The sequence below is a fragment of the Dendroctonus ponderosae genome, unplaced genomic scaffold, assembly GCF_020466585.1.
Source record: "Dendroctonus ponderosae isolate FM_Combo_2020 unplaced genomic scaffold, Dpon_F_20191213v2 Dpon_F_20191213_6, whole genome shotgun sequence".
In the NCBI taxonomy this organism is placed as follows: domain Eukaryota; kingdom Metazoa; phylum Arthropoda; class Insecta; order Coleoptera; family Curculionidae; genus Dendroctonus; species Dendroctonus ponderosae.
In genome coordinates this window covers 1,000,733-1,017,912 of record NW_026018814.1, presented here as the reverse complement: position 1 = coordinate 1,017,912, position 17,180 = coordinate 1,000,733, and the positions used below count along the sequence as shown (strand labels likewise).

The 17,180-nt window shown below is 35.0% G+C and overlaps 1 protein-coding gene across 1 annotated transcript in view; it reads right to left on the bottom strand.

Moving 5' to 3' along the window:
• The window catches only part of LOC109536345 (protein Wnt-2), a 44,590-nt gene extending 29,764 nt beyond the window's left edge, over positions 1-14,826 (bottom strand). The window contains exon 1 of the mRNA XM_019902522.2: positions 14,414-14,826. Within this exon, the coding sequence (XP_019758081.1) occupies positions 14,414-14,484 (71 nt within the window). The 5' untranslated portion in view covers positions 14,485-14,826. The remainder of the gene's footprint in view (positions 1-14,413) is intronic.
• Between the last annotated feature and the right edge of the window lie 2,354 nt (positions 14,827-17,180).

Here is a 17,180-nt window from a genome sequence, read left to right as displayed (position 1 = left end):
ACGTTCCCATAAGTGGCAGTGTTTTGCAAGAAAATGCTAGTGAAATGGGGAGTAAAATCAAAAACAAAGAGTTTGCTTGTTCTAAAAGTTGGGAAAGCCTTTGTGTTTAAAAACAATATGCCAAAGTCCAAATTTCAATTTTTTCCCGTTCTGGTTGGCAAACAAATTCTCCTACTGGTTTGGTAGAAAAAAACCCGTCCCAGATAGAATCGAAACATCCGAAACGTAAAGAAGCGATAATTCGAAACCCCAGATGTATTTTTCGAAACAAATCACCATATAAATGCCATCAAATCAACTTTACACGAACATAAAATAGAGCGGTAATTATTTCAAATTTATTTACATCGGCAATTCGCACTCTCTGTGTGTGCGGAAAGGCCACAAAAACTGGCATCCACCGAAGGATATAATAAATTGAATCGGCTGTTTGATATACAAAATGGGCTTAAAGTGATTTGAATTCGCACGAGTATACTTTACGGCTGTTCGAATTAAAGTAGTAATTTAACTCCACATAGTTAGGGGCTTTGCAAGTGAGTGGCGTTGCAAACACCGCCTAACAAAACTGTTCAACCCGTAGCACAAATTTGCAGGATTTAAGCCAACCCAAGGCTCAGAAACCTACATTTCTTGAATGTATTTGGAATACCATTATACATCAATTATTTGTGGTAAAACCTGCTAATAACTCCAGATCATTGTGTGCTCAACCGATTATCTTCATATTGTTGACTAATTTAATTGCCTAACAAATTCTAGCACCTTTGTTGACTAGTCATTGTCCCCGTTTCACAATAATAATCTCTATTTACACAATATAAAAGCTTTTTAGTCGTCAATGGACGGCACTTCTTTTCATGAATGGGAGTTTAGATCACTCATTTGCAAATCCTGCAATTATCGTCGAAAATTTTTCAGTTTTTGCAGTTTTAAACGTTGCTCTACTTTTCGGTTGACAATTTTGTATACTTTTCTTATCAATTTTATAATTTGAGGCCTTTATTTGCGTCATGCCTTTTCATGATGGTGTAACAAATTCCTTCATTCTCTTCTTCCATGTCTGTCCTATTTTGTTTGAAAATTTTCTTGTGCATTAGCTTATCGTTGTCTTCACACATCTCTCGTCCTCTTCATCCTCAAGTCCGCAAACTTTAATTTTCAAGCGCTCACCACGGAGTTTTTATTGGTAAAGATTTTAGCAATTTGTTCTGATTTAATTAATTGCGGCAAAACCGATGAAGATGCGGGTGCGAATTTTTGCATCTGRAATCCCCGTCCTTTAGAYTTAAGGTCTGAAAGTTTCACTTGCTAGTCATCATCAGAGATTTTTTCAAAAATTTGCAAACTTCTACTGCCTGTGTCAAGCTGCTTTAAGTTACTTGGCAACTTGTTAATTTAAATTTAAATTTTTGCGCRAATTAATTTCGACAAATCGCTTCTAGATAGAAGAATGCGGATCTTATGAAAGCTTATGAAAGCTCCGAGATTTTGCTTTGAGTGCTGAAAGTTTCACTTTGCAGCCATCATCACATACAGTAACTTTACATCTGTAAATTAACCCTCTTTAAAATATATTCAAATAGTTCTTCGCGATGCTTCAATAAATTCACACAAATCAAAATACAATTTTGAAGTTTCCCTACTGCCGCTTATAAAATCACGCAAAACTAAACAGTATTAGACAAAACACTGTGTTTTTCTTCCAGTTAAGTTTCATCAAACCGCCCGATTAAAATACGAAAGACTAATACCGACGCATAATCGATGCCATAATTCCTGAGACTACCAATCCCCAAATTAACATACGCATTTCAAGCTAGAAATAACGATCATCAAATTGGCCATTAAAATAGTTCAAACCTAATAAGCGCACATATAACAGCATAATATAAATGCCTGCCAATTATAGGGTAAACCTTAAACTTTAATCAAATTTATGGGCTTATTCTCTTTTCGAGATATTTATATTCAGATTCTTGTGAACGGCGGCACTTTGGATGTGTCACAGACTGGCTACTCTCCTCCAACCAGTTCCGAAGTATTATCTTGCAATGCTTATTTGGGTCGTTTTATTGAGATAATACTCACAAAACCACTCGGTAATTGACTACAATATACCGGTAATTAATGGCTAATTAGGAAAACGCGCTACTAGAGAGAGAGTCTAAAGTGTTGGAAGTTGAAAAATGTATGATTAATTTCTTCCCAAGGCGAAGCTTTAGATGCTTTTGTGTCTCCTACAGCACTACCCTATTTAAGCGCACCTTTCTGTCCAAATTTTGAGTAATTTTTAGTTCATAATCCTGAGCTGGATCCGGCAATGCGTGTCTCTATCCAACAGCGCATTCTCTTTAAAAATCTGCATTTTCCAAACTAAATCAGGTAATAATTTGAAAGTTTCACCATCTTAAAAAGACACTCAACTCTAAAGATGCTGAAAGTTTCATAAAATGTTCAAAATTCCTGAGTCTTGCCTGCCTTGAAAATATCGGTCTCTTAATCGATGCTTTTACTCAACTGCGCTCCCTCGTTCAAAAATTCGCATCTTCCAAACTAAATCAAGCAGTAATTTGAAAGTTTTACCATTTTAAAAAGACACTCGACTCTAAAGATGTTGAAAGTTTCATAGAAATCGCCAAATTTCTTGAGCTTTGCCCGCCTTGTAAATATCGATCTCTTAATCGATATTTATATCAACTACGCTCTCTCATTTAAAAATTCGCATCTTGCAAACTAAAGCCAGCAGTAATTTGAAAGTTTCACCATCTTAAATAGACACTTGACTCTAAAGATGCTGAAAGTTTCATAAAAATCTCTAAAATTCCTGAGTCTTGCCCGTCTTGTAAATATCGGTCTCTTAATCGATGTTTTTACTCAACTGCGCCCCTCGTTTAATAATTCGCATCTTCCAAACTAAAGCCAGCAGTAATTTGAAAGTTTCACCATCTCAAAAAGACACTCGATTCTAAAGATGTTGAAAGTTTCATAGAAATCGCCAAATTTCTTGAGTTTTGCCCGCCTTGTAAATATCGATCTCTTAATCGATATTTTTAATCAACTACGCTCTCTCATTTAAAAATTCGCATCTTCCAAACTAAAGCCAGCAGTAATTTTAAAGTTTCACCATCTCAAAAAGACACTTGACTCTAAAGATGCTGAAAGTTTCATAAAAATCTCTAAAATTCCTGAGTCTTGCCCGCCTTGTAAATATCGGTCTCTTAATCGATGCTTTTACTCAACTGCGCTCCCTCGTTGAAAAATTCGCATCTTGCAAACTAAAGCCAGCAGTAATTTGAAAGTTTCACCATTTTAAAAAGACACTCGACTCTAAAGATGTTTGAAAGTTTCATAGAAATCGCCAAATTTCTTGAGTTTTGCCCGGCTTGTAAATATCGGTCTCCTGATGGATGTTATTACTCAACTGCGCTGCCTCATTTAAAAATTCGCATCTTCCAAACTAAAGCCAGCAGTAATTTGAAAGTTTCACCATCTTAAATAGACACTCGACTCTAAAGATTTTGAAAGTTTCATAGAAATCGCCAAATTTCTTTATTTTTGCCCACCTTGTAAATATCGGTCTCCTGATGGATGTTATTACTCAACTGCGCTCCCTCGTTTAAAAATTCGCATCTTCCAAACTAAAGCCAGCAGTAATTTGAAAGTTTCACTGTCTTAAAAAGACACTTGACTCTAAAGTTGCTGAAAGTTTCATAAAAATCTCTAAAATTCCTGAGTCTTGCCCGCCTTGTAAATATCGATCTCTTAATCCATGACTTTAATCAACTACGCTCCCTCGTTTAAAAATTCGCATCTTCCGAACTAAAGCGAGGAGTAATTTGAAAGTTTCACCATCTTAAATAGACACTTGACTCTAAAGATGCTGAAAGTTTCATAAAAATCTCTAAAATTTCTGAGTCTTGCCTGCCTTGAAAATATCGGTCTCTTAATCGATGCTTTTACACAACTACGCTCCCTCGTTCAAAAATTCGCATCTTCCAAACTGAAGCCAGCAGTAATTTGAAAGTTTCACCATCTTAAAAAGACACTCGACTCTAAAGATGCTGAAAGTTTCATAAAAATCTCCAAAATTTCTAAGTCTTGACCGCCTTATAAATATCGGTCTCTTAATCGATGTTTTTTACTCAACTGCGCCCCGCGTTTAAAAATTCGCATCTTCCAAACTAAAGCAAATAGTAATTTGAAAGTTTCACTATCTTTAGACGACACTTCACTTTAAAGATGCTGAAAACTTCATAAAAATCGCTGAAATCATTAGTTTTGCCCACTAAGTGAATAATCGGGTTCATAATTAGTGTTTTACATAACCGCGATCTTTGAAAAATTCGTATCTTCCAAACTAAAGCAAGGAGGAACTTGTAAATTTCACCAGTTTTGGAAGAGCTGAAAAGCAGACATTAAAAAGACGCAGACTTAAGACACGATGTCGATCTTAATTATATTAACAATATTGGCAAATATTAACAATATTGGAGTCAAAATTAATGCTTTTACCACCGACCTTCTCTTTGAAAATTCGCATCTTAGTCCAGTTTTGAGTGGGAATGATTCATTATTCTTGTCTCCATTTTCTCAAAAACCTGCCACATCCGCTCATAATGGAGGAGTGACATCAAAGATAAATTAAAAACCCGACTAAAGCAAAAAATCCCGTATAAATTGTCCATTAACTGTGCATGTAAATCCGCTAAAAATACACGAAAAAACAAGAACAAAGCCATGTAGTTGATATACAAATACCAATAAATCAATGTTTTCCGACTTTCCTAATCAGTTAACATATGATAGATACAGGCACTGTACGATCATTACGTCTCTGTTAACATTTTGCCATTTGAGTCTAATGTACGTTGAAACACGTTTTATTGATGCCTTCAAAGCCATCGAGACAAGTCCAAGTTGACGATTTTAATGAGAATTCACTGCAAACTACAATGGAATCTGTGAAGAAAATCTGATTTTGCGAGTACGAGAAACGGTTCTTGCCACTGATAACAGGTAGAAAAATTGGAACTTCATTCTTGCATAAGAAATGCGCGGCAAGGGGCATTCTTTAAATTGCGAAACGGAAACCAGTTACTAATTCAAGTCTTGTGCGGCTTTTCTTGTTGAATTCTCCGATATGTTTCAATACATTTGTACCAGGAAAAATATCAAAACGAAATGCACTGAGAGAGATTCTTGAAATATTTCGCTGTGTATAAGCCGGAGATTCTCCTTTATTCGTCAATCTTAAGAAGATTACTGCAAAAATCTGTATAGACGATAGTGTTCCACCTCTTGTAGTGTCAAAGCCATTTCGAAAACCTGCCAAATACGTTTCGTTCTCTTATCAAAAAGATAGTGTTGCATTGACCACAAGCTAAGTGCTGAACGTGATGACAACAAGGAAAATAAATTGTCGAAAAGTTACCTGGGTGGACGGCGTTTTGTTTTACACCTGGCACTACTTAGACGGACACACCGTATAATAACGAGTTTTTTGGGGTTGAGATAAAAAGAAAGGACACTTAACTTAAAGGCAGGTGCAGTAAATTGATTAGGCAAACAGTCCAGATACGAGGGTGAACAAAATGTTGGAAAACGCCTCTTTAATTGATCGCACACGTTAAGATTGATTGATTCAGGCTGTTTATTGCCTGGTTAGCAATTCCAAATACGCAAAGAATCTTAAACTCGTTCGAGTCGTTAATAATGACTGATAGACAGAGTGCGTTTAGTTTAAAAAGCGGCAAATACATATAAAAGCTCGGTAGCAGGAATGTAAGTGTCTCATGTCCATCAGCAAAGAAACGTTTGAAGCTTCAGGCGACATTACTTCCAGCTCACCGTTTGCGGCTTCTGCTAATGACCGTCTTTCTTGCATGAATAACATTTCAAGTTTCGGTTTCAAGGTGTTTCCTTCTCGGTGCCAATTTCACCATATCTGTCTTTGCTTTGCACTAAAAAGCGACATTTTACAGTCGAAGTGCCATTTTTGAAAGAGTTTTGCATATTTTATGTGTCCCGAAACTTCTACGGGGTATGGAGTTGCACATGATTCATGCCAGGTACTGCAGCGAAAGAAGGCATTTATCAACACGAAGCAACCGAAGTTTTGCATTTGACTTCAATGCAAATAACTGAGAAAGGAAGGTTTAATGGAAATGTTGTCCGGATATCTTCCACACAGCTCAAAGTGGCCCAAAAAGAATAAATTTTAAAATCCCCTTTAAACATTTGCTCAAAAAGATCAACACAAAGGCTCCACAACACAGTGTTACCCAAACCTAAGCGTAACACCTCTGAAGATGCAAGTCACTCGTGATTGCGAAACACGAAAACGCTTTTTCCGCATCTTTTGATAATTTTCCGTCTTTCAAACTCCTAGAATTGTAATCAACAAATGCTCTTGAAAGATTTAAGATAATTTTCACAGATTCCCCCGGAGTTAACCACATTTTTGCACCCATTTCACCTTAATCTGAAAGCAAATATGAAAAAATTGCAGTTTCTCTATTGATAAATTATGCCCGTTCGCTTGAAAATGTTAAATGGTGTTTTAAGGACCCATTGGCGGAAGAAACATAAAACGTGACCCTCAAACCACCCGGATTTAACATACCTTGACATTTTTCGAATCTGCTCGAAATTCTGCTATAAAATCAGAGTATAACAAATTTGAAAATATCGCTTTAAAGCAAAATTAACTACACAAAAAACAGCTCGAAACTATATTTTTAGACGCAAAACAACGAATAAAGAGGACACTTATTGACTTTAACTCAACCAAACTGGCCAAACAACTTTATTTTGATTTATTTTCCTGACTGCGTGTAATTGTTATTATATTATTTTCCTTCCTGGGCCCCAGTCAAAGTGTGAAACAAAAATTTGTATATCGTTTATTTCATACACATACAAACAGCGCCATCAAATGGTCTGCTGATGGTGCTGTTGTCTCGCCGAAACGTTATGAAATAAACGATATACAAATTTTTGTTTCACACTTTGACTGGAGCCCAGGAAGGAAAATAATATATTAACCAAACAACTTAATTTTAATTAGTTTAAGAGCCGAAAAACTGTTCAAACAAAGGGAATAAAATAAGTGAAAAGTTTAACAGAGCAGTGAACAATCGTGCAGCATTTCGCGATCGCGTACACTACCATACATATTTATGTGAATTATTAAAGGCAATTTCAATAATAAATACATTAATCGAAATTGACAATAATTTATTAGGAGATTTAGGCATTAGAAAAAAATTGTTGATATATAAAAGGAATATTATGCATTATTTCTATTTAATCGACACCATGATCTGCATATTGTCCGTTATGATTAATCGTCGTATTATTTTATAGAAACCCACGCCAAAGCAGCAATGTGCCTGCATACAATTCATGAATATTTCGCTGATTTACTTTTTTCAAATTATAATATATAGTGTAAGTGAATTAAATAGAACATGCTCACAAACTGCATTGACAAAGTCTTTTATTTCTATTGTATGAATTCATTGAAAAACAAATAAATTCGTGGCATGAGCAATAGAAAATTCCTGTCCAGTACCAGATGGAAATCACACCACAAAGCTTTCTCTGATACCATGAATACCAGAAATTATTGGTAGTGAAGCAGCGGGGCACTTTGTGATTAAAAATCTAAACGGCCTTTTAAAAGTATTTCCTTAGGATAAATTTACTTGTCTAGATGGCAGAGAATTATTTATGAACTGGAATTTACATTGGACTGGAGGTCCTAAACCATTGATGCGCTTGAATGGACTTTTTGAATGGAAAAATTTTAGTTTTCTTTAAATAGCCGCACTCAAGCCAACTAAAATCACTTTTTCAACTCTTCAATTGGCTCATTAAGTCTTCAAAATCCCTGATCATCGGCAAGTTTCATCCGTAATTCAACACTTTTCGTAAACAGTTTTCAATTATCTGAATGAAATTCAAATTAAGGCCGCGAGTAAATATATCTGGCAATTTGCATTTACATTGTGTTAGGGCTTCTAATTAGATGTAAAATCACAAACAACCGAATATATATGATGATTAATCACACAACTGCCGCTTTTTTCCTCGCTGCTAAAATTGGGCAACCCAATTCATTACGTCAGATTAGAGATTCGTCATTTATTTTTAGGCTTCCGGAGATTTATGCGCCATTCATTCCGGAAAGCATCATTAAATCAACTTGAAAACGAATAAAGTTTCTCCAATTGACCAACAATCGTCAACAAACCAATTAGAAATCACGAAACAATCCAGAGTTGTCTGACTGGAAACAGAAAAAAACTGCCTCTAGGAAGCAAACATACTTTTTCGACAAGTTCCTGACTAAACTAATTAGACTCAAATCGTAATTAAAAATCCAATCTAGTCAATAATCTTGCAACACCTCATTCCAAGATTGATTCAGCAATTATAGGAACGGTATTAACGGCAGGCTTAAAATGTTAATTAAATGTTTTTAATTCGGTGACGATTATAAAATTGTTCACACCTTAGAGAAATTTCGTGTTATCGGTTGGGGCTTAATAGGCGCAATTAATTATCGTCTAGGCGTTAAGATATATTCGTAATCAGTCGGCTTCTATTGCCGTTTTTATGGATGCCGAATATTCTTCCCATTATGCCCACAAGATCCATCTAAACCACTGAACTTTAACCAATGGCAATTTTATACGGTTTGTGTAGGGAAATAATGCGCAACAACTTCCAGGAGTGATTAAACATGATAAACTTATTAAGCAGTTTATTTGCTTGTTCACTGATTGTTTTCAAATTTCCCTTGTTCCGCAAGAGTTGCAATATTTACACCAAAATATCAAGTCACTGAAAATGCCTGGAATTTTCACTGATCAGTTTCGTGAAAATAATCCACATTTTTGGGCTGTTTGATGCGCTTTTTGAAAAACCGAAAAATCTAAAAAACAAATATTTCCCGGTGGATTTGAGAAATGAAAATTCCTCTGTCGTTTTGCATTGTTATCGGAAGCCTTCGATCTGAAGATATCGCCATTTTTGGTCTATTTTAAGCGGTTTTTGAGCAATCACGACTTTCAACCGCCGATATCTTTTTTATTATTGACTCAAAAAATGTATATAAGCATATTAGGAAACTTATTAGGTCCAAAACAATCCATTGAACTCAAAAAACACTTATGCAAATTTTTTATTTTAGACCGAAAATTACTAAGGGGTGGAGGTAAATTTTTTCAGAAAATATCGAATTTCTCCAATTGACTCAATTTTCACATCGTTTTCTTCCGAAAAAAGCGAGAAACGCGACGAGTTGACTTAAAAACACGCCGGAAGCCTTCGACCTGAAGTTATCGCCATTTTTTGTCTATTTTAAACGGTTTTTGAGCAATCACTACTTTTAACCACTGATAACTGTCTTCTAATAGACTCAATATTTTATATGTACATTTCAAGAAGCTTATTGGGTCGAAAACAATTCACTAAACTCAAAAAACACTTTTTGAATTAAAATCTAAAATTAAATTTTCAAGTGTCTCAAAATTCCCTGAGCTGTACACTATTTTCATTCGAAGGAAGCAAGAAAAGCAACAAACTCATTGAAAAACACCCTGAATCAATATCGACATTTTTGGCCTATTTTAAGCAGTTTTGGAGCTGCCACGGTCTTTAATGGACGCGATCTTCATTTTTATAGACTCCGAATTGAATCCATTGAGCTCAGTAAACGCACACGTATATTTTTGAATTTTGACCGAAAATTTCATAACGGGTCGGTTTTTTCAATAAATTTCAGTCACTCAAAATGTCTCAAATTCTACATCAATTTCATTAGTAAAAGAGAAATGCAACAAACTCATGGAAAATCACCTTGGAAGCTTCACGCTCGAGACAATGAACATGTTTGGCTCAATTTAACAAACAACACATATTTTAAAACAATAGCCAATTTGGCTCATTGCGACAATCCTTTAAGGATGCAGTACAACTTTGGCGCATAATTTCCCAACACCCTGTACAGCTAGTTAATAGCAATGTTTAACTTTCACATAACGTGACTGTGAGCTAATTAATAGTGACTTTTTGCCGGATTTTGTGGATTTATATTCGATTAAATTCATATTAATCATTGCAATTCCGCGGATAACATCTCGAATGCAACGTTTCTGACGGCAATTGCAAATCTACATAACTACGGGTTTAAACGTTTGACAAAGCAATTACCCATCGATCAGCCGTGTAAATATTGTGTAGAATTGACTTGGGCTGAACGCGATTTGATTATTAGCAGTGGAATTTACAAAATAATGGCTTAGAGCCGATTATACTCGAATTAACTGTGAACACATTTTTCCCACTATCACGTCACATGGACTTTTCCTTGTTTGCGCAATTAAACTAAATTAAATTGAAGAAACTGTTTGGATACTATGGCTTCGGCCATAAGGTTTACGATTTTTGGAAGTGCGTCCGGATTTGCTTTACAACATTTTATGGCCCTCATATTCGAGATTATCTCAATAAAACTAGGGTTTTGTGGAAGTGCATATTGCAAACAACATAAAATCAACGTCATGCCGACAACAGATTGTTTGCAAACGATTTTATTAACTGGTCAATGCCACTTTCTAACATGGAAAAAATTTGCAACCACGTGAATCTACATTAGAACAGCTTGTATATAAACAACAAATTTAACTGCAATCGCATTTAAAACCGTCGAGAAAATGATATTTTCCTAACGTTTTGCAGCAGCAGTGGCATGCATCCTCAGAAGTGTTGCGCTCGAAAGTTTGCACAAGAGCCGCGCCAAATTTTCTCTTGGATACCGCTGAGGACGCACCAAACAAAATTGATTGAAAAGGTTGCGTAAAAATATATTTTTTAATAAAATGTGGAGAAATTACGTGCCAAATAAAACGTTTCAAATCATCCTCTGCTGGAATCAGTTTTAGATCGCAAGAAAACAAGAAAATTGGGGAGTTTATCTGCTCACTGAATGAGGGCAATAATCAAGTGGTAAAAAGGAGCTGAACAAAACTTACTGAAGCTGTTGTATCCAAATCACAAAAATGAGCGCAAAAAAGTCCGATTTTCCCCAACGCATACCGTTTCACTAAAAAGTACAGTCACGAGCATCACAAACGAAAATTCCCATCCTCCCCTTGATCTAGAAAATCACGTGAATCCCATAACGCGCCTTCCATTCACGCAAGTTTCTCTATTGTTTCCGACCGGCCATAAACAACCCGAGCTGTTCGACTAATTGTCAAATATAAACAAAATGCTGAACTTTTTACTAGAAAGAAAAAACGTACTGTCGGTAAAAGTCGTAAGTCTATTATTATCTACTCTTTATGACGATAATGACGTCTACTGATAAAACCAACCACAGCATTGCTAAATTCAAAAATACACATTTTTACAACAAAAAAATCTATATTTTACCGTAATAATTTACGACCCATTCGCGGGTATTAACCAATAAATGTAGCTAAACTGGAATTAAATGAATTGACAAGCCATGGCTAATAAATTGCTGAAAAACCTGTTATCGTTTTGGGATAAATAAGCACGTGCTCGTTCCAATTTTATCTTCAATATCACACATTTTCAAAACGATTATTGTATCATCTATTCCGGACTCAAATGGCTTAATTCACACCTCAAAGTGGTGAACTATTGAATTTTGCATTCAAATTTGACTTAAAAATGGTTGGCGAAAGTCGCAATTTGAATTTAAAAATTAGCTATTTTTGTTCTGGTTTTGCTTAAAAGAAAAAAAACTAATGATTAATTGAAAAGTGTCACCTCTAAATTCGAAATTATTCTTTTCCAGTGAAAACTTTAAAGGCAACCTGGAAATATCTGCTCTGAACCTGAAATTGCGACAATTCATACTGTTAACTTGTTTTCAAAAATTTCTCAAAATGGAACTCATACAGGACTTTATTTTTGAATTTGAACATGAAGTTGCTGTATTAACTTCAAAATGATGAATTTAAACCGGAACTTATTCGGAAGTTTTACGCAAATTTGAATTAGAAATTGCGACCTGAGAAACCAACTCATTTTAATAATTTTATAATTTTACTTTAATCAATTCTCAACTAGCAAAGAAAGCTTGCCATTTAGGAAAATATTTTGAGAATTGCAAATGCTCAAAGAAAATTAACTTCAATAACGACTGCTGGGCGTAATAAGGCGACCACAAGCCTCACAAACTCAAAATAAATTAAAAAAAGAACATAACAACATTTACCACTTTTCCAAGAAAACAGCGACGCTGATGCAACGGATTATTCCAGAAAATTGCATGCCATTTTTCATGCTGATGCACCCAAAAAAACCAGCCAAACTGTTCACAAACACTTAGAACTCGAAGGTCTTTAGGGCCGGTTGCTTGTGGCGCGCGTGTGAACACCGATATGTTGCTGGGTTTGAAGGCGCAATTTTACAGTGTTTAACGTCTAATAAAACCTTGTTTGACCAGATATTAACGTGTATCTAACAAATAAGAAAATTCAGTTTTTTTGAGAACTTTTACGTCCGATTTTCACCGTCAAACGATCAGCGGAAGATAACCAGAATTGAGAAACAACGAAGGGATTTCCTGTTGATTCTCCTACAGTACACAATTCCGTAGACAACAGTTCCAAACATCTACGAATGTTTTATTGGTTTTTTACGAATTTTTCCACTAATTTAGGCAGAGAGTTTAACAGAATTTCATAATAAATATTGCAAGAAAGGACGATTTTCAATAGTGGCTCATTAAGGCACTGAATGTTACTTAAACACTTGCAATAATAATCATAATACATATAGTGCTAATTGGCATTTCTATTCTAGCGCTTAGGTGTTTATCCGCACCTTCACCGTTGCAGGAAGGAAAATAAGCTTAAAATTCATTAAAAAAAAATATATAAATTTGCAACAAGCAGCAATTTCCGTCTAGACAGAGGAACGCAGCGAATTTAAAAATTAATTTTCCAAACGCATATTTTACGCGACTTTAGGACGTAACTGAAATGGATGCAGTCAATTAAAAATTCGCTGATAGCCAATTTCGCCAAGGGTTAATTTAATTATTAGCCAGCCTGTCGGAATGAAAATGCTCCTCAGGCTCAGCTAACTAATCTGCATTTTTGCATAAAAATTAGCCAAAATAGCCTTATTAGCAGGCCGTGAGAAAACGTTGATTAAGTGCGCATGAAGATCCGCAATTTTTCTCAATGTTCTTTTATTGCTAGTTTGTAGTTTCGGTTTTTTTGTCATCAGACGTTTAAATTTAAAAAAGCAATTTTTATGCATAAAATTTCAATGTTTTTAGTGCTGCGTTATCTGTTGGGTTGTTATAAAAATGACATTTGAATATTGCAATAAATCTTGCAATAATAGTAATAAATATAAACATTACAGACAACAAAGCAAAAAATTGCGCCCGAAACAGATTATTTTCCACTCGAAAACCCGAAAAACTCACTAGTTTCAAAGCAATGCTAGCAAAAACGTTACTCGTTCCCAAAACAAGAAAATAAAAAAAGCCATACATCCAAATAAATTTCTGATTAATGTCGAAACACAAAACCCTAATAAAACATTTGATCCAAACAAGGGTTTTTCCTAAACTTGACCAGCAAGAAAAATCGCAACTGCAAAAAACACCAACTAAACAACAGTCGCAATAAAGATTAAACACAGCGAACAATAGGACCATAAATACGAATCCTTGTTCAACATAATTAAACACTGAAGATTAAAAATACACTCAATAAAACAGAGGTACGTGAATCAGCTTGTTTGTTGCATCAAAAATCGCACAATAACCATTGAATAATAAAAGATAAAATCGAGTTTTACAACAAAACGAGCAACACAAACGAAAAAATCGCAAAGGAAAAAAATCTAAATCTGATTTTCTCACTAGAAAAATAAAGACGCAGAAAATGAGAACTTAAAAAATAAGATAAATGCAATAAATTTTACCAAAGCGAATATATACGAGTAACAACTGTTGGAAATATTTTATAATTTTCCAAAATTAACTCATTAGCAGCCTTTCCAATGATCGCAACGTTTCGCCTAGGAAGTCTCTCAAATCATCAGGCTGTTAAATATCTGGCAGGTTAAAGAATAGTTTAAGAGAAAACTGACCGTTAATTGCGTCTATAAACCATTGTTCTCTAATGATGTGCCCTGAAAACGATTTTTATTGCCTTTATATCCTTCCCTCGCTGAAAAAAGTTTATTGTCTAGACTGAGGAAGGCTCATGAAATTCCTTAGTCTAATATGAGTTCTAAGAAGAAATTTTGTAACCAATCGTTGCCTTTTTTTCAATAAATAAACTTCTCATTAAATTCATTGACTTCAATAACTTTCTTCTTATTCATAGGAAAATTAATGATAAATTACCTAAACTGTTGATACCACAAAACAAGCACCACAAGTGCCCTGAAGCCCCGTCCAAAGTCTCTAGGGACCATGCTGAACAGCTGAAGACGGAATCAAATTCATTGCACACTTAAATCACCAAACATCACTGAGGTCACAATTTTGCGCGAGAATTTTACCTGGCAATTTTTCCACAAAACTTCAACAAACCTAAATCGTTTCAAGCCTCATTATGGCGAGAAAAAAACAATTCAAACAATTAATCAACGGTGCATCATATTGCGAATAATTGCGAGCCAAGTGCTCGGAACCAAAATCAATCGATCTCAGATCGGGTCATGCGGACGGACGGTCGTGCTGAGTTTTTGGTCCTCGTGAGGATGCAGCGAATCAAAAACTGAAAGAGATACACATTGGTATGGACATGAAAGATGGAATATACCGGTCAGGTTGATCTGTTCTCTTTCATGTCTCTTTCCACCTTGCCGCAGTCCTACCTGACCTGATCGTCCAATAGAAACGAGCCGAACCCCTCTGTACTCATATTGTTATGTTATGTAGGCGCTAATTATTGCAAACCAAATTACTAATAAATATGAAATACCGATCGTGCGGTAACACAATATTGTGAAAACTGGTTAGCGGTAATAAATTGTAAAGTAATAGTCGGTAACTTGAGTTGGTAGGTTTCCGTGATTTGCGGTCATTTTTACGGGGAGCCTTTATACATGGTCATAATCGCGCAAAGAACTACTTTTCCATACACACCCTTAAAATGGCTAAGGCCTGAGTCCTTATAAGAAGCGTTTAGCACGAATTTTATTTAAAAATGATCCTCACTGCTGGGAGCAGAATTTCTTCGCAGGGGCAAAAGTGCAAACAAGTCGATAACCCAAAACATAAAAAGGCATTTTTATTGAAGATTTATGTAATAAATGAGAAGAACACAACACGTTATTATTGCGCAAAGTGACACAAATTGAAAATAATCCAGAAAGCACTAGAAGGCAAATATAAATTAATAAAAATCATCAGTTGAATTATCAGTATTGTCATTAAATCAATTCTTCCCACTTCTAAATCATTTTCCATTGAGCATTTCTACTCACATGCGCTTAAAACGCTCAATAATACGCATTTGCATTGAACCGCACTAAAATCCTAGAAAAAATCCAGTTTCTATTGCATACAATTTCTTTATAACGTATGGGGAAATTCTGTGCAAAGAAATTTGATTTTTCTAGAATTTTAGTGCGGAGTGTTAAAATTATATTTTTTTAATTAAAAAATCCTTAGGCGTTATTACCAAGCAGATCTAATCAATAGCTTGCCCCAAATTCCATAGGTTTCAGCCCCAAAGTCCTATTTTCCTAACCTTTACTTAGAACTACCAGTTTTACAAAGTGTAAGAGCCCCAAGCCAATAAAATACGTTTAATCGAACCTCTCCTAGATAGGCCCAACTCTCATAAATTTCCTATTATTACAATAATTTAGTATCTTGCCGACATCTCCCAGGCTATATTCATCATATTATTATGTTTATGTTTTTCAATAAATTAGTCGTAAATTACTCTACATCAAGTCAAGCGTTGGTTAATTTTCAAATTTATTATTAGCCGCCAACATTTCATGATTTATGCAAATGATAGTGAAACTACGGGATATCTATCTGTACAGATAAGATTATCTAATGGCATTTAACAACAGATATTGCCAACCAAACTGTTAATGCAGATGTGCATTCAACGATTTTATGACCCTTTTCGGGAAAGCAATAGTTTAACAACGCATATTTACAGGGCAATTTCCATTTTGATTAGCTTGAAACATGCTTTTTTTAACTCATTTTCATATCGTTTTGTCTTGTTGAATTCATTGGGATGAAAGCTTTTGCCTCCAGTTCACTTCCAAAAAACAATTCAAAAAGTCATTGTTTTGAAATATTTATAAAAAAAATTATAAGTTGCAAAAAACTTTCTGATGAAAAAAGTTAAAATCGGCGATTCTCCTCGGTAGCATTTCTCGATTCTTGCGCAGGTTGTTGCAAAAATCACCATATAGAAATAAAACCCATCCCAACAATCGACGAAAAGTCAGGCAAAAAAATTTGGTTTTCCTGTGAAAGTTGAAGCCATTTTTGTATTAAACACTTTATATTTTTTAATGAATCAAAGAATAGCATAAAGTTGAAACTCCACAAGAAGAAAGCAACAGCGGAAACCCGAAAATATTCAAACAAACAGAAAATTAAAATAAAAAAAAACAGAAAACGACTAGTCAAAGCTGGAAAATTCTATTTTCTTTCCTGAATTTCCTGCATGTAATTTTTACGCTCTCCAAAACCAACTTCTACTCTTTGATTAATTCATAAAGCAATCGCCTTTCAATTTGATGTTCTTATAAGGACTTCGCAAAAAAAGTTTTATCGAAATTCGACTTCTACCCACATCGGGTCGTAACTTCATGGGCATATAAATTCCCAACATTGCTTGCAACAAACAAAAACCGAATAATTAGCATTCAAATGCAATTATGAACATGAAAGCCCAACGAAACGCCATTTATCTTTTTACTGCTTGCGGATTTTCTTTGTGAGTCTATACAGTATGTTTCAATTTTTTACCGGAATTTATGGATAGGATTGCGGACAAGGCAAACACATTTGCCAATGTGTCCACTGATAGTTTGCTCGTTTTATTGGTGAAATTTATTTTATTATTTGCCGGTTTAACTGTTGCTGGTGTACGGGAAAATGGTATGCGATTAGGAGAAAGTCGGGGGTTTTA